Source organism: Syngnathoides biaculeatus, chromosome 5 (assembly GCF_019802595.1).
Source record: "Syngnathoides biaculeatus isolate LvHL_M chromosome 5, ASM1980259v1, whole genome shotgun sequence".
NCBI classification, from domain to species: Eukaryota; Metazoa; Chordata; class Actinopteri; order Syngnathiformes; family Syngnathidae; genus Syngnathoides; species Syngnathoides biaculeatus.
Window position 1 is genome coordinate 31,471,589 of NC_084644.1, and position 17,648 is coordinate 31,489,236.

At 40.5% G+C, this 17,648-nt stretch overlaps 1 protein-coding gene across 3 annotated transcripts in view; it reads right to left on the reverse strand.

The window, feature by feature from the left end:
* Positions 1–14,698, reverse strand: part of si:ch73-22o12.1 (nectin-2) — a 156,930-nt gene extending 142,232 nt beyond the window's left edge. The window contains exon 1 of one of the 3 annotated variants that reach the window (XM_061819765.1): positions 14,292–14,691. In XM_061819765.1, coding sequence (XP_061675749.1) covers positions 14,292–14,376 — 85 coding nt within the window. In that variant the 5' untranslated portion in view covers positions 14,377–14,691. Of the gene's footprint in view, positions 1–14,291 lie in introns of all 3 variants that reach the window. The other 2 variants (XM_061819764.1, XM_061819767.1) reach the window with 2 other exon arrangements.
* Positions 14,699–17,648: the final 2,950 nt, after the last annotated feature.

The window sequence follows — 17,648 nt, forward strand, 5'->3', positions numbered from 1 at the left end:
AAGATAGGGGCAGAGAACCAAGGCGAATAAGAAATTAGATGACAAAACCCCAATGCTGGTAAAGTGGTTGCTGTGTTTGTCTGGTTGTTTGTCTATCGGAGTCCTGCAATTGACTAGCAACTAGTCTCGGGTGTACCCATTTTTCACCTTAAGACTGTTACAATTCTTATGAGGACAAGGAGGATAAATGGTTCAAGCGGTGCACTCAATCATACCTGAATATCCGATTCATCAACTCGCAATTGCAAAAACTCGACAGGATTCTTACCCATCAAATAAAGTGATCATTGTTCCAATGCCAAGAGAATCCATACAATATCCAAAACAAGAGGTCCTACGGAAGGTGGTGGAAAGATGTTCCATGGCGCTGTCTTTAAATGGACACTGCACCATTCACTATTCAATACCAATCAATAACACAAACCATCTTCATCCCCACTGACTACATTTAGACATTAGAGGTGACCGCTAATGAGAAGTAGTACATATGGGTGCATTTAAAAAAAAAAAAAAAAAATGGGTTGGGGGCTAATTGAGAACAATGTCAAGGGCCTTTGTGCTTAATTCCATACAGTTGTGCTGCGAGCACCATGGAGGAGATTTGTGAAATGAAAGAATGTGACAAAGACAGACGTCGGGATGGAGGAAGGGAACAGAGCGTGAGAGAACTGACCAGGCTGCAGGCAGTAATAAAAGGGAAAAAGGTTAGCGCTCACAGTCCTTTATACAGTCGACAATGGATGGTTCTTGAACTATTAAATATGAGTCTCGTACTTTAAGGGTAAGACGTGCAGAGGGGAGGTGCGACTAAATTACAAATGAGCTGATCATTCGCGGCCTCCTCGCTTGGCTCACTCGCACCGGTGTTCCAAATCCTACTTCATCCCCTCTGCCAAGATGCTACAGTGTGGGATTTTAAAATGTCGATATCCTCAACCCCCGGTTCTCTGATGCTTTTACTCCTGCAGGGTCACAGGAAAACATGTCTCTGAGGTCTAATTCATTAAAGGGTGTTGGGGCTGTTTTTCCAATGGAAATTAAAGCTTGTTCTCCACTTTATTCAGGAGTGTGAGGTTGGTTCGACATAAGGAATTGCACATTTGGCAGAGGGTGTCTCAGCTAATGGCGTGGAAATGTGTGTGGGGCAAAAAGAAAAAAAAGAAGTCTTAACATTTTCATGCAAGATAAGCTGCTGACATACTACTCAAGCTAATAGTACAGTCTTAAAACTATCCATTATGACAAATCATGGCTGGTTCAGGTACATTAAGAAAGACCTCATCTCATGCATGCTGACATTATGTAGGGCTTCCAAAAACATCGCCGGGTTGTGTTATTAGAAATACTGTACCTCAACCGGCAAATCTTTTGGCACTACCGTGGTACCTCTACTTATGAAATTATACGAAATTAACTTATTACAGAAGTAGTTTCGTAATGTGAATTTTTTTGTAAGTATATGCGTTTTTTACATGTAATGAGCCTAATGCGTTCCAAGCCCCCTGCCCTCCAAGAAAAGTAAGCAATCAGAAAGTTCATGATTTCTTTCTGTAGCTTTTCATTATGTCTACCAAATTTCATGCAGATAAATCAAGTCATAAATCACAGAAATTTAGTCAAAAGCCTCTTCCTACTAAAAACAAACAGGGTGAAGGTTACAAGTAAGGGTTGTAAGCCTCAATTGGGTTTTCAAGTAAGGATTTTATTGAAGGATTAGGGTTTAAATTTTTGGGAACAAGAAAGTTTCGAGCATGGTTTAGCTCGGGTTACAACTTTTTTCTGAGTACTCATTCATACAGAGCACGTGATAATGCCAATACATCCAGCAGTAATGAAAATGTATTTTATAATCAAAATAAAATTAATCATTAAACTGTGATCATATCTTGTGTTAACTAAATCATTCCATTATAATTTTTTATTCTAGTAATTACTTTTATAATACTGTACAGAAAGATGGAAACGCATTTTTGCCCGGCGTCATTCCCGTCCAAAGAACCATCAGCGGCTGCCGGCCCGGAGCTCCCGGGGACCTTTGTTTATGCACTTATGTGGCGCGTAGTCAGACTCCGCGTCATTCTGCCCGAAGAACCTTTCGAATATTCAACATTAATTACAGCCACAGGTTCAAATCTGTATGGAAGTATTCCTCCGTCTTCCCGATCAACCAATACTGCTATTTCTTCATCAGATGAGGATAAATCTGAGAAATCAGCACCGGGCATATTGGTGTCCCATGTAAATCAAGCATTTGGAACGGCACGGTACACGTCACATACGCCCATGTGCATCATGTGACTCGCGAAAATGACAGCGCCCCTGAAAATTCGTAATTGTCGATAAAAATCTTCTCAAAACACTATAAAATGAGAGGATTTAGCATCACATTGTCAAAATAGGGTACATATTACATAACCTATTGGATACACTGTTCATGCAGCGCACTGGATTTCCCCTTTAATACAAGCAATTATGAGCACATTACATATTAAATTACAAATACCAATATGTACACTGTCAACTATGCTCGGCAGTCAGCAGCCGCCTCCATCTCTGTTCAAGGAGTTCATCATGCTTTTTGCAGAGCCTAATGTTGCAATGGCTCAAAAGTGTTGTCATCTGTTATTGAATGTACACGCATACACACGCACACGCACTTCTACCTGGAACATATGTCATCGAATGGTGGTGTATGATAATTGTTACAAGTATCACTGATATCAGGCCTCCCTACTTTCAAAGTCAGGTTTCAACACTAGTAGTTTCGAACTAGGATAAGGATTTTAAACTATGGTTTCAAACCAGGGCACTACTTTCGAAGGATGGTTTTTAAGCTTTGAAGTGTGCCTACCACATTTGAAGAAAGGAGAAGGGTTTTGAGTCATTCCTATGTAAACATAAACCCTTTGTCACAGGAAAGTGAGGGGATGGTGTCCCTGAAAGGGACTCACTTAAATGAGGAAGCAATTAAATCAGGACTTCCTCAGATGTGATGTCTGTTCAAGATAACGGTTGCTGATGGGAATGATAATGATACACAGTATTCTAACACACACACACACACACACACACACACACAGAGTGAAAGACACACAAACATGCTTCATCATCCCGCAATGTGCAGCTTCATCGTTACAAGAATGTCATTCAGACTTCCTGTGGCAGCGAGCATGTGTTTGTAGTCCAAGAACACAACCTAAAACGCAACAAGAACATTGATAGCCCCGTCCACCTCACGCCAACACCTCCTGTTCTTCAGCTTCGTATCTCCTATCTCATAATATTTGCCAAGTCAACAATAAGTCTAATGGATTTTCTGTATTTCAGGTTACTGGTAATGAAAAGTTCATAAAGCAGTCTTTTCACAAAAGCTCATTTATCAAGATATACAGTACAAAAAGCCTGAAAGACATCCAGCATGTATGCACATCATTGCAGTCAGTGAACAATCCATATTCGGGGGGGGGGGGGGGGGAGCTTTCAATGCATTTAATTAAAACAGCTTTCCATCCAGAGTTGAGCTATTCCACAGTTTAAAAAACTGCTAAATTCTTGGAACGCATTTTCAGGTAAAACCTAACCCTGAAGAGCAAATACACAAAACACACATGACCTTTTCAAAAATACTGGCATTTATCAGGCTAGAGCGAATGGGGGAGGACAGCTTATTTAGACTGGCCTAATGATAAGGCCTAACCACCGTAATCATTACCACTAATACAAATTCAAAAGCCTTGTGCGAGCTGTGTGCTAATGAGACACTAAGCGTTTGCCTGTTCCTTCTTTTATTAGGCAGGAAAAAGGATAAACTCATCGCGATCCATCAATTAAATTCCTTTTAATAGAGCAAGCGTAAATCTCATTCTAGGCTGCGGTGATGATAAATGGCGTCAGGCTTGGCAGTATGACAGTATTCGCACAGAATTGCTCAGCGTGTAGGGAGATGGTTACAGCTCGTAACGTGAGCACAACAGCATCACGGATACAAACAACAGAAATACAAAACCTATTCATCTAATTTCTGAATAAGGTTGGAGAATTCCAAGAAATAATAATGTCTACAATAAAAAAACACATTGAAGACCACAGGCAAGGCCAGACTTGGATCTCAAATCATGCTTCCCCACTAAATAAATGGAAATGCCAATCATCGATTCCAGTATTTCCACTAAAAACAAAAAACGAAAAAAAGTAATTTTATTCATGATGAAAAAAAAAACACATCATAGTTAACAAAAACAAATAATGACAAAATTAAATAGAATGTAAAAAAAAAAAAATGAACCCATTCAGGTCACATTTTTTGCTTCAGTTCAATGGTCAATTTGTGGGGGGGCAGCTTATGCTACAGAGATATAGCTATACATAGAGGAAAACAATATAATTAGTAGTTCTTCCCAGAAGTATTACTTGTTTCTCCACCATTCAAGTTCCATTATAAAGAGTCAAACACAAATACTATACGTACATAAGGACTGTATGGCATTTACCATTATACATTAGCATCCACATTACGATAGGAGTTGTCGCTTCTTTCCGACACTGTAGAACTAAAATACTTAAATGACTTAGTATAACGCATACTCATTATTTGAAGTGGAACTAAGACCACCAGTTTTATATCTGCAATTACGCCCTCTGTGAAATTGTTTTACTGGAGATTTCAGAATATCTTCAGTTACTGCACAAAGTTTTTTTAAGTCTCTATAGTCGTGCCATATTTTAACCAAGCCAACTATTTCTAGTATTTATAATATAATATAGCCTATATGGTACTTCATCAAATGTGAAATACAAATTTAAATTGTCCATGCATCCCTTTAAGTGCCAGGCATTTTTCTGCCAGAAGGCCTGAAATCAGACCATTCAAATTTTGAGATTATCATTGGCACGAGTGAATCTCTCTACCTAGCACTCCAGTCTGGAGCCAGGGCTGTCAACAAACATGCGTGGTCTAACAAGTGGGTCTTTAAATGAAGGTAAAAGGAAAAGGGGCGGTTTTAGCCAAATATGGACAATGCAGATCCAAAGCTGGTTCAGAGGACCCTTTCTGAACAAAGGTTTATTTATTTATTTAATTTAATGGCATTAGCAATTTTATTGAAAGACCATGAAAGTAATTCCATGGAGGTCTAACTAGCCAAAATATGGGACAGTTAAGATGAGTTATGAACTGTAATTTTCAGTCTATAAGCTGCAAATTCCCCCCCCCACGCTTTCAACTGTGGTTTATGCGGCTAAATTGTGCATTATTTCTAATGGGCACTCGAGCGGAAAAGGTAAGAGTGAGACCGGTGGAATATATAATAATGTATATATAATATATGTGCCGAGTAAGGGACTTTTACAGGTCCGGCCCTGTTAGCCCTGCGCTAGCGTGTTACTGTCGTATCTCTGTGATTTTTACCAGTATGTTTTTTTTTTTGTTTTGTTTTTTAAACCAGCCCTGTTGGCGTGGCGGCGCTATAGTTAAACTCTCTGTGTACTTTCTTCTTAAATATCTTGTTACAATCTGGGCACTTGCGGCTTTTACACGGCTGCGGCCTATGTATGTACCAAATGGTATTTCCTTTACAAATGTACTGGGTGAGGCTTATAACCGGGTGCGCTCTGTGGGCCAGGAATTACGGTAAGTCCAATTGGTTTGTGTTGCAGGACTGGCATACAATAAATATTATCCATTCAGTTTAAACTACTACTGCACTAAATTATGGCCACATGAAAATGTATCATAATGGGAAACACCTTTATTTAAATAGAAATGACTGAGAAAATTTGAATGCTTTATTTCATTTTTTCTTTTTTACGCATTGCAGAGGTTATCAGACCACTGATCATATCAGCAGGCACATCATCAGCACCTGTAATGTTAAAAATTATTTGACATTAAAAAACTGATTCAGCCAAATAAAACAAAGCTCGATTAACATGGCATATACGGCCAGCTTTGGCATGTAACATTAGTCTTTTGTCTTCTCTTAAACGTATGGAGGAGGATGATTTGCTGAAGAAATCAGTGGTGATGTACTGTAGCCTGTCCATATAAGCAAGTTATTTATATATTGAAAAAAAAAAAAAAACGGCCAACTTTGGTCCATTTTGTCCTCAAAGGCATATTACTCACTACTCCCATTGCTGAACCTTTCTCCCAATGGCAACGTTACAACAAATAAAAAGAGCAGTTTCAAGTGATTTGTTCATTATATTAGATCATTAATAAACTAAGTAGGAAATGTATCAAGTTTACATGCCCATCAAAGAGCTCATTCAGACGAAATTCAGGCATTTCAGCACTGCATGAGCTCAGCTGCAGCAATGTTGACGGACCACATCAGCCTATTCCCCCCCTCACTCGCCCCCATGTTGGTCCTGCCATTAACAGCATGGCCTTGAGTCCAGCAGGGGCAGGGTGATGATTTGAATATAGCAATGACTACTGTCACTCAAACAAAAGTAGTGGACATGGGGTGGGGTGGGGGGGGGGGTCAAAGATAGGATGGAATAAAAAGATGAGAACAAGGCCCCCGTCTGTGTGTACTAGACAGCAGAGTAGAAGGGAGGTGCGGTTGGGCTGTAGATTGGTGGAAGGAGTGGCCGGGTGGGAAAGGGGAGGTGGGACGGGCCTTTGTCCATTTTAATCGCTTGCTGCCAGCTTTTTTTGAAAAATAAAAATACAAATCACTGGAATTAAGAGCAACAAGAACCTTTCCGCATAACTTTGGATCCCAAGTATTTATTAGCAGTCTCCACTAAGGTGAAACAAACAACCTATGATTCATTTAAAAGCAGGCAGTGAGGCAGCCTCCTCCCCCGCGCATGACCCTGCTTGCCCACCGGTTTCTCAGCCAGCCAGCCACCCCCCGCACGCATGCAGCTTACTCGGCCATAAAGACAATACAGACCCCACCCCCCGCCCCAAAACTCCCCTCCACATAAACCAAGTCCTCTTCAATAAAAACATCACCATGGTAAAAGGCCAAACCTCTCTGACCCACATGCCTCGCAACTTTGCCGTGGGAAGGGTGTGTATGTGGAGGAGAAGGGGGTTGCAGTAAAAAAATTAAAAAAAAAAAAAAAAAGTACAAATAAAACATGGTACACCTGCAATAGTTATAATCTGTATATTCTCTTGCTAATGGCTAGCAAGAGAAGCTAAAGTTTGCAGGGGACCATACAATTTATTTACTTTACATTCTCGTATGTCCCACAAATGTAAAACGCCAACTGTAATACAGTACTTTCTATGCTATGGGTCCAAAGCAACAGCAAAGGAAAAAGAATGTTGAGAAAAACACATTTAATTTAAGGAAGGAGCTAATCGCTCAGTTCGAAAATGGCGTCCATGTTTGTTATGGCTCTTGCTAACTAGTATCCTATAACTAAGTTGACTACTTCAACTATCCTAAAGAATACAAATGTAATAAAAGGCAGCTGGTGTTGCCAAAGGACAGACTACCGGAGAATTACCCGGTCAAATCATGGAGGGTGACTTTCATGTAACATTTCCTTGTTCCCTCTCTCAACATCCATCCAATGATGCCAACACACCGTGACTCAAACTGTAAATGATACACATTTAAGTTTTTTTTATGCATTTTTTTTTATCGTTTACATAGAGGGTGGATATGTTTTTACACAAATACGAATTAAAATAAAAATTTACTATTTGAAGGTTGGGAACGGATTAAACTAATTTACATTATTTCCTATGGGAAAAAAATGAACACTTCATAAGAAAAAATTATGTTCCAACTTTAAGGTTCTACTGTATATGTTTTCAGGTATTAAATGCGCAAGTACATGCAGAAAATGATCAGTCCCAAAAATCCTGATTGTGTAAAGCCCATCAAATATTACACAAGTGTAAAAAGACCCATAAAACATACCTTCACCTACGTGATTTTTAAAAAGTCTTTGATCGTAAGTGGCAACATTTATCAGCCAACCAATATGTGATAGCACTAACAACTAAAGTTAGCAGTCAATGCCACAACTTGAACTTAAGTTTGGTTTATGCTTGACATCAGGTGGAAAAACTTTGCAGCATTCTCCGTTCAGCTTACCCCAGCTGTTAGACACTATTCACCCAGACTGTAGGGGACAGTGTAGAACGTCTACAGCATAAGAACAACACTACACCACACCAGACCAGACGCTGTTTGAAGAAGTTGTTTCTACGTTATAAGGATTTCCGTATAATTTAGAGACAGGACATGCCAGATACAAAATAATTTGCCTCTCAGTAGTAGGAGTGGCAGGCTACATAGATGTAAAAAGCTGCCTGTATCACATTTGTATGAAACAAAGAAATTTGTTGTGGTTAGGTTTAGGGCAAGGGCTGGGACATATGATTTAGGATGGGCGGCTTGGTGGGGGAACTGGTGAGAGCGTTGGCCTCACAGTTCTGAGGACCAGGGTTCAAATCCCAGCCTGTGTGGAGTTTGCATGTTCTCTGCTGCCTGCGTGGGTTTTCTCCTGGCACTCCGCTTTCCTCCCACATCCCAAAAATAGGCATTAATTGGAGACTCTAAATTCCTCCTAAGTGTGACTGGGACTGTTTTCTGTTTCAATGTGCCCTGCGATTGGCTAGCAACCAGTTCAGGGTGTACCCTGCCTCCTGCCTGATGACAGCTGGGATAGGCTTCAGCACTCACACGACCCTCGTGAGGATAAGCGCTCAGAAAATGGATGGATGGGTTAAGGTTAGAAGTAGGGTGGATTAAGGTTAGTTGACACCGCCACACTTAAGTCATACTTATTTTTCAAGTCTGGAAGCAGTAGGGTGTGTTTTATTACAGCAGCAAATCACTCATAGAGCAGGGGGTGCGCGTCCTGAAGCCAGTAATAATGTAGTAGGGCTTATACTGCCTGGAAACTATATGGGAATTCTGATAATGTGTTGTTTCTGCCACCAGTAGGAGCTGTTGCTTGACCACCATGTGTTTCCGAACAGGATCATCGCTGGAGTTTTACATTTTTGTAGGTGCACAATGCTGAAAATGTGGGCCATGCAGATGCTGCACGAAGCAGTGTGGTTGCTGAAATTACGAAAATTCCCCACACAAACCAAACTCCAGCTATTCTGAAGCCTTCATGTCACACAACAGCTAAAAAATAATAATAAAAAGCATGTCTTACAACATCATAAAACCAAAAATGGGGCAAGGCAGCAAGATATTGGCCAATATAATCAGCTAAAATTACTCAAACCCACTGCCTGGACTTCACAGTCTTTTCAACATTCTTTAATGTTGCACAAGTGTGATGCCACTGTAAAATTGATAACCCTTGATGACAGTGACATGTAAAAGCAGTCTGTCAGAGTTTGGCTAGAATTTGTAGCTTAAGTTAGCATCCAACACCAGTGCTTAGACTTCATTTCTACAACAAATATAGATCGTACTTTAAACACTACACAAAGTTAACTCCTGTATCAAAGTGTTCATCACCAACTGGAATTTTCTTCTGTGGTTTATTTGTGGTACGGTAGGCAGAGCACTTTTGGTGCACTACTAGTTCCCATCCATCCATTTTCTTTGCCGCGTATCCTCATGAGGGTCGCAAGGAGTGCTGGAGCCTATCCCAGCTGTCAACGGGCAGGAGGCAGGGTACACCCTGAACTGGTTGCCAGCCAATCGCAGGGCACATGGAGACAAACAGCCGCACTCACAAATCACACCTAGGGGCAATTTAGAGTGTCCAATTAATGTTGCATGTTTTTGGAATGCGGGAGGAAACCGGAGTACCCGGAGAAAACCCACGCAGGCACAGGGAGAACATGCAAACTCCACACAGGTGGGTCCGGAATTGAACCCGGGACCGCAGAAGTGTGAGGCGAACGGTTCACTACTAGTTCCCCAAGCTTGAAAACTATTTTAGATTTGTGACTATTTGTATCGACAGTTTTTTTCCATGGCCCAGCTTCTAACTCCATTGACTTATACATTAAATCAAGTTTCCCCAAATAAAAATCAACTGAAATGGCAATCCATTCCTGCCCTCTGCCTGAAAAGTTTCCAGCGTAACTCCTGAATGTACTGGCCTATTGAGTGACTGGAGCTGTAGTCTGAATCGCTTTTTGCAAATTTCCTCATTCTATATTTGTGTGTTAAACTATGTCATGTTCAACAGAAACATCAGCGACTGTGGTGCTACTTCCCCATAAGCAAGGGCACTACAGTTTAAACAGACGTAAGATGCCACCATTTTTTCCCCATTATACTGTATGCAGTCATTTTAACCACATAGATCAACCTTCATTAAAAATACATCGGCTCACATTGAATTCACCACAAAACCTTTTAAAAGTGGGTAAAAATTCACTCAATCCGCTTGCTCAGAGGAGTGGAAAGGGAGATTCGTGGCATAAGCTGTCAAAGTGCAACAGGTATGAGAAGCGCACAAACGCAGTTGTTGCATCGTCCTAAATAGCACAAATAAAATGATTTAAATGCAAGAAAACTCAAAAGGAGTGTTTCTGCCAGTACCGGTTAAGCTTTGCATTGCTCCACACTCATAAATATGGAAAAGCTTTTGTTTTGTGCCTCCCCTACTCCGCGACACCACCAGAGTACTGAAAGTTCCGCACAATCAAATCAAACATAAAAAGGTCCGCTGCAAGAACAAGTCACCAGCATGCACAGTCAATCATGAACATTTAGAATAGGCCGTCGGCTACAAGAATGGTGGATGCAGAAGCCCTACATACTTGCCCTAATTACTGCACAAAACAAACAACAGAGGCGCAGAGGAAGCTGAGAAAATGTTCAACTGGTTTTCACGGCACTTGCATTCATATGTTAATAAGTTAGCTGCATGCCATGGATGCTTGCTGACGGCATCACTCCCAGTGGTCTATCACCTGTATTCTGATCTCACTAGACTCTATAGGAAAAATATTTATATTCTGATTTTAATGTATTAAACACCATCTGTGGAAAGAACGGAAGAGGTTTACGCTTGTGCTCCACCCTTTCAAGTGAGCGGCAAAGCAAAGCAAAGCAAATTTATTTGTATGGCGCATTTCATACTCGAGGTAACTCAATGTGCTTAACATGATTAAAGGCATTTGAAAACAGAGATAAAACATTTAAAATGGCATAAAAACAGTAAAAATGACAAAATATTTTAAAAAAAGACTTAAAACCACCTACAGTGCAAGTAATCTGATCAAAAAGTGGATATATTCTAAAAAGCATGAGGGAAAAAAGTTCTCACCCTGGATTTAAAACCATTCACACTTGGGGAGAAGACCATTACAGTTAAGTCTACCTGAGATAAAAGCATGGATGAGCTTTTCCTGGTCTGCTTGACACATACAAAATTTCACTCCAGATATGTTCTTCAGATGGCAGAAGGCAGTTTTAGTGATTGATTTTATATGATTGTTGAAAGTCAGGTCGGAATCAATCAGAACACCAAGGTTTTGGACTTGGTCTTTGGTTTTTAAAGATAGAGAGTCCAGGTGTTTAATAACAGCAATTCCCTTCTTTATTGCCAAAAACAATTGTCTCAGTTTTGTTGTGATTTAATTGAACAAAATTTGGGCTCATCCAGTTATTCATCTGATTTAGACGGTGGCACAATACCTCAATTGAACTGTAGTCATCTGAAGACACTGATAAATATAACAAAAGTTTTGAAGAATTTGACCCAAGGGTAGCATATACAAGCTGAACAGGCATGAAAATATGGCACGGGTTACTGCACAAAACAAACAACAGAGGCGCAGAGGAAGCTGAGAAAATGTTCAACTGGTTTTCACGGCACTTGCATTCATATGTTAATAAGTTAGCTGCATGCCATGGATGCTTGCTGATGGCATCACTCCCAGTGGTCTATCACCTGTATTCTGATCTCACTAGACTCTATAGGAAAAATATTTATATTCTGATTTTAATGTATTAAACACCATCTGTGGAAAGAACGGAAGAGGTTTACGCTTGTGCTCCACCCTTTCAAGTGAGCGGCAAAGCAAAGCAAAGCAAATTTATTTGTATGGCGCATTTCATACTCGAGGTAACTCAATGTGCTTAACATGATTAAAGGCATTTGAAAACAGAGATAAAACATTTAAAATGGCATAAAAACAGTAAAAATGACAAAATATTTTAAAAAAAGACTTAAAACCACCTACAGTGCAAGTAATCTGATCAAAAAGTGGATATATTCTAAAAAGCATGAGGGAAAAAAGTTCTCACCCTGGATTTAAAACCATTCACACTTGGGGAGAAGACCATTACAGTTAAGTCTACCTGAGATAAAAGCATGGATGAGCTTTTCTGGTCTGCTTGACACATACAAAATTTCACTCCAGATATGTTCTTCAGATGGCAGAAGGCAGTTTTAGTGATTGATTTTATATGATTGTTGAAAGTCAGGTCGGAATCAATCAGAACACCAAGGTTTTGGACTTGGTCTTTGGTTTTTAAAGATAGAGAGTCCAGGTGTTTAATAACAGCAATTCCCTTCTTTATTGCAAAAAACAATTGTCTCAGTTTTGTTGTGATTTAATTGAACAAAATTTGGGCTCATCCAGTTATTCATCTGATTTAGACGGTGGCACAATACCTCAATTGAACTGTAGTCATCTGAAGACACTGATAAATATAACAAAAGTTTTGAAGAATTTGACCCAAGGGTAGCATATACAAGCTGAACAGGCATGAAAATATGGCACGGGTGTTTTTGCATAAAACATGCAGTGAAACCAGGCAAATGATATTTGTGTGGCGAAAGTATTCGTGTACAGTGAAAACTTGCAGGGGTGAGGGACTAAGCTGTGTTGTAAAAATGGTAAAAAAAAATTTAAAAAAATGGTACCAGCTGACAACCCTGCTAAAAATCATAAATTGCTTAAACAGAAAACCAAATATAACACAAGCTATGATCCCAAAACACGATAATTTCCATTTCAAACTTATCTTACAACAACACCCTTGAGAATGCATGATTTACAGATCTGTTTGTGAACATCGGAAATGTTGAAAAAAAAAAAAAAAAACTGTCACCCAACAGTACCTGTAAAAATATCATTGACTACATGTGACTCAGTGATACCCATCGCTTATGACTCATTGAACTTCGTGGACTTTGCCTTAAGCAGCTAGCTGGTATCAGCTGATCACCACAGCCAATTTCTCATCAAAGTGAGATGTTTATCGCCTTGATTTTTCAGACGCCAGACTGTTCATTATGCTGAGCAGGTAGCTATTATGAATTGATCACCATTGCAACCTTTCTTTGCATCACCTTGAGAAGTTTAACAACATGCTTTCTGCTGCATCCAAGTTCATCTGTCTATCAAACTGCTGTTCACTGTTTGGGCTTTGACTTGGTTCGTTACACAAGGGGCGGGGGGGGGGCACACAACAGGCATGAATCTAGATATATACATAAATTTGAAAAAAAAAAAAATACGGACCAACGGCAATAGGTGCATTTTTTTTTTTTTTTTTTTAGCAAATAGCTATAGTGATTGTTTACTGACTGGGATTAGGCGAGGCTTTACCATAACGAGACGTACTACAATCAAAGAAAAACGGACGATACTTGCCACTTGAGTTTCAAATGTGGCTTCTTTCTTTATTACTCACTCCAGCACAAACGCATCTATGACGTCTGGTGAGTGCTCGTTTGTCAAAGGTTGTTCAAGATAAAAGTTCAAACAATAACCCTAACCGAAACATTAAAGGCGCGATGGAAAATGCTGTCAAATCGATTGTTCAGTGACTGAGACTCGGTGCATGGTTACGGCTGACAACAATAACAAAAAAAGTTGTACTTGTGTAAATAAATTGTTCTGGTTCCCGCTTTGCTAGTCTCTAGAGTACATTAAGAGCAAGTTTGCGGGCCCCTGCAAGTCAAGTGTAACTAACCGAGGTTGATGTGTGGAAGAAAGCGAGCATGGCAAGGGAAGCTGGGTGGTTTTAGGACAAAGCACCAAAGACACAAAAGATTTGTGTGTTTGTTGGGGAGGCCGCAGCTGTCAATCACCATAGAGTAGACACCTTGCGGCCCCCTGGAGCCACACCTTAAAACAGGTGCCATGTCGCTCACCGAAACTCGAGCCAAATGAGCGAAAACGAAGGCGAAAAGGCGACTAACAGAACAATTCACGTATCGGGCGAAGCATAGTGGCCCACATTCAACCCCAAGGGTTAGGTTTATGTCCCTAAACGCCCGTTTGAGAAGCACCAGGTCGGGCTTCCGCGTCCTCTCGCCGCCGTGACAGGTGGTCAAGGTGGTATCGAAACTGGCACGAGGCGAAACTAGTTTGGAAATGAGCTTACCGTGCGGTACAACTGTGGAGCCGATGAGTAAAAGTAGCACTTTGAAGCAGTCTTGTCGACTTGGGAAGAGATGTTGTCGGGCCATGGTCGCTCCGATATGTGCCGGGATATAGATGGGGGAGGAGGGGGGGGAACAGCAGGTTCACTTCGCTGGCAAGCGAGTAGGGGGGGGGGGGAATTAAAAAAAAAAAAAAAAAAAAAAAGTCCGACGTGAGGTATACTCTCGCTTCAAAAAGTCGCCTCCGGGCTGGAGTGTGTTCTGTTTAATTCCGTGACCGCACACACAAGGTAATGATTCCCCCTGCTGTACTCCCGGCGGGCTGACTCACTATTGAGTGTGCGGGTGTGTTGCCGCGCTGCCTGCGCTCCAACAAATAGTCCCCCTTCCTTCACTCCAGAGCGCCAGGCGTCTGTCCGAGCGCAGGGGAGTGACGTCATACGGCGGAGAAGGCGGACCAGTCCTGCCTCTGCCTCTGCCTCCGAACCCCCGCCGCGCCCCGCCCTCGCCCTGCCCTCCCCCGCGCAGTTCCCCGCAAACTCCACTCCCAGGAAGAGCGGCCGAGACTGCGCCGGGTTGAGCTTCAGTTCGGTTAGGTGGGAGTATTTTCTGTGTAACTTGTTGCAATTGCCCAAAGCAGTTTAATCCTCTGAGGTTCTGGGGGGGTAACACAAACAGTTTACAGAGCATATTTGCTACACTTGCACGGGTGAGTCACTCAGTGCATCCAGATATAAGATTTAAAAAAAAAATATATATATATATATATATATTGGGCAGATTTGTAATGAATGTTTGAAATAATCCAAGAAACATTCCGGAAAGTATCGGCGATTGCACAATGGATGGGATGTCAGTGTAGAGGCTTCTAGCGCCCTCTGGTGCGCTCGCATCAGGATGAAATCAGACGGGGCAATTTTTCACACCTTAAAACATATTTTATATAAGAATCATATCACTACCAAAGCAAAATGTCACAAAAAAAAACTTATACAGTGCATTAAACTTGAAATGATCTCGTTTTCATTGGACAAAAAGAGTTCTGAAGTACTCAATGTTTACTAGTTTGATGCGCACTTCTACAGTAACATTAGATCAAATTACCTTGAATTATGTTGTCATTAATCATTAATGTAGCGGTGTAAGATGTAATCAATTAATCAAAAATGAATCGATTATCAACTCAACCGGCTACTATTTTGCTAATCAGTTCATTGTTAAAAGACCTCGTCGAACTTGAAATTAATTTGGCGAATTTCGGCTTCTCAAGAGTGAATATCGTCTGGTTTCTGCAGTTCTGCATTAAAGAAGAAAGTTTGTTTATCATACACATTAAACTTGTGCAAGCGTCCCCTTTTACTTTGAGGAAAAAAAAAGATCAAACTGTTTGCCCATTTTCTGATATGTAAACATGCAAACAAGTAACTACGTAAATCATTATCAATTTATGTCTGTTAGATGAGACTGGGATGATATTTTTATGTTGGTGTGCTGTGCGATTTTCCCTCCACACATCGTATTTTGTCTTTCAGTGTCGTTCAATTCAACTGTGTTTGCATTTGTCTACAAACTATGTTACCAGTATGTAGCATTGAAGTGTTCTTCAGCAAACTTCAAACCTGCAACCATGTTTGTTCGGGACTCTTTTATTGGGTGGGTGTTGGGCCACTCACTTGTGGTTACACTCAGTTGTATAATCGGATTCACGCCCCCCTGTCCTGCATGCTTTTTTCCACGTCACTGTCCTGTCTGGTCCTGCCTTTCCCTCACCGTCTATTGCCCTACAGCCTCTGGCAATATTTACATTTAATGTTGCTTTGCTTTAAGGATATTTTTTATTATGTTATCTTTCACTTTCTGTTCGCAACCATCGCTCTTTTGTTTTGGTTGTCTTCTTCCTCGAGAGTCCTTGTCCTGTTCTACTGATTGCCTCTCAGTAAACATCAATTATAACTAACTAACCCTACAAAAAAAAAATCCTTGAAACTCCAATGTGACACAATAAAACTGTCTGGCACAAATAGGATACAGATCCTCCATTCTCTTCGATCTGACAGCTGAACAGGACAAAAAGAAAAAAAAACACTCTTTTCTTATGTAATGTCATGTCATTATCCAAGCTGCCTATCCTCACAAGGGTTGTGGGAAAACTGGATCCTATCCCAGCTAGCTTTGGGCGAAACACGGACTACACCCTGAACTGGTCGCTAGTTGACACTCTATTCTTATGATTTGGATAAAGATCAGACTACATGTAATGACTAATTTATGGAGAAATCTAAGAAATTTAAAATTTACATCCTTTTTTTCTCCGACTGAATGCTTCTACTCAAATTTCTTCCATTAACCTCTTAGAGCTTGACTGTTTCATACAATGTCTTTCTCTACTCTTAAAGGTGCTCCGGAAGAAAAAAAAAAAAAAAAAGATCTTTACTGTTGTGTTGGTTTAAAGCACATATCTTTATTTGTATAGCCCAAAATTCCTTCTTCGTAAACGCTTGGCATCCTCACACACACTGATCTCCTCGTATACTCTCAACGCATTCCCGAATTAACAAACTATGCTTCTTCTGTGTTTTATCATTTTAAAGCACAACATTTTCCTGTTGACACTAAACGTTCTTCTCACCACTTGCTCCAATTGTAAAGCAGATCAGAATTTGAGAAAAATGTTGACTGTTTCTTTGTTTAAAATATCCTAGCTTGCTGACACCCACTCTCAACTCGTAAAAGCCGGTTCAAAATAAACACATTTTTCTTTCCTATTTACCGTGAACTTTCTTCCTTGGACTTCTCTCCTCACCACACATGCAAACCGACTCGTTCCACACGTGCAGCTTTTTGGAACAGCGAGGCAAGTTGAAGTAACCATAAATCCCACAAAAACAAAATTCCCTGCTTAAATTACAGGCATTCTTTAAAACAATGTAATTATAGGTTTGACTGCATATCTTGTAGCGTGTGTACAGTAGTTTGTAAACCTGCTGATAAAACCAATAAACAATCGATTTTTGTTTCTCACCCTCTTTCAGAACAACTTCAAATTTTGATCTACTTTTTTTTTATGAATGCAAGATCACATTAGAGCAGTGAAGGCATTATCCAGTTTAGGCCTAATCCCTAAACCCAAGTGTCTCGCAGCCAGCGTAATTACATCTTCCAAAGTCACGCAGTTCAAAGCGTGCTTTCTTCCCCTCGTCTACCTTTTCACAAGCGTCTTATTTAGTGAATTTGGCGAGCTGTGAATTGTGAAGCCTGCGATAACTGTCAGAGGTCAGGCTACGGCGTGTGCGCCAGAAAAACAAATTATACCATATCATGCCCTTTCTTTTTCTTTTACAGAGATTTCATTTTCCCTC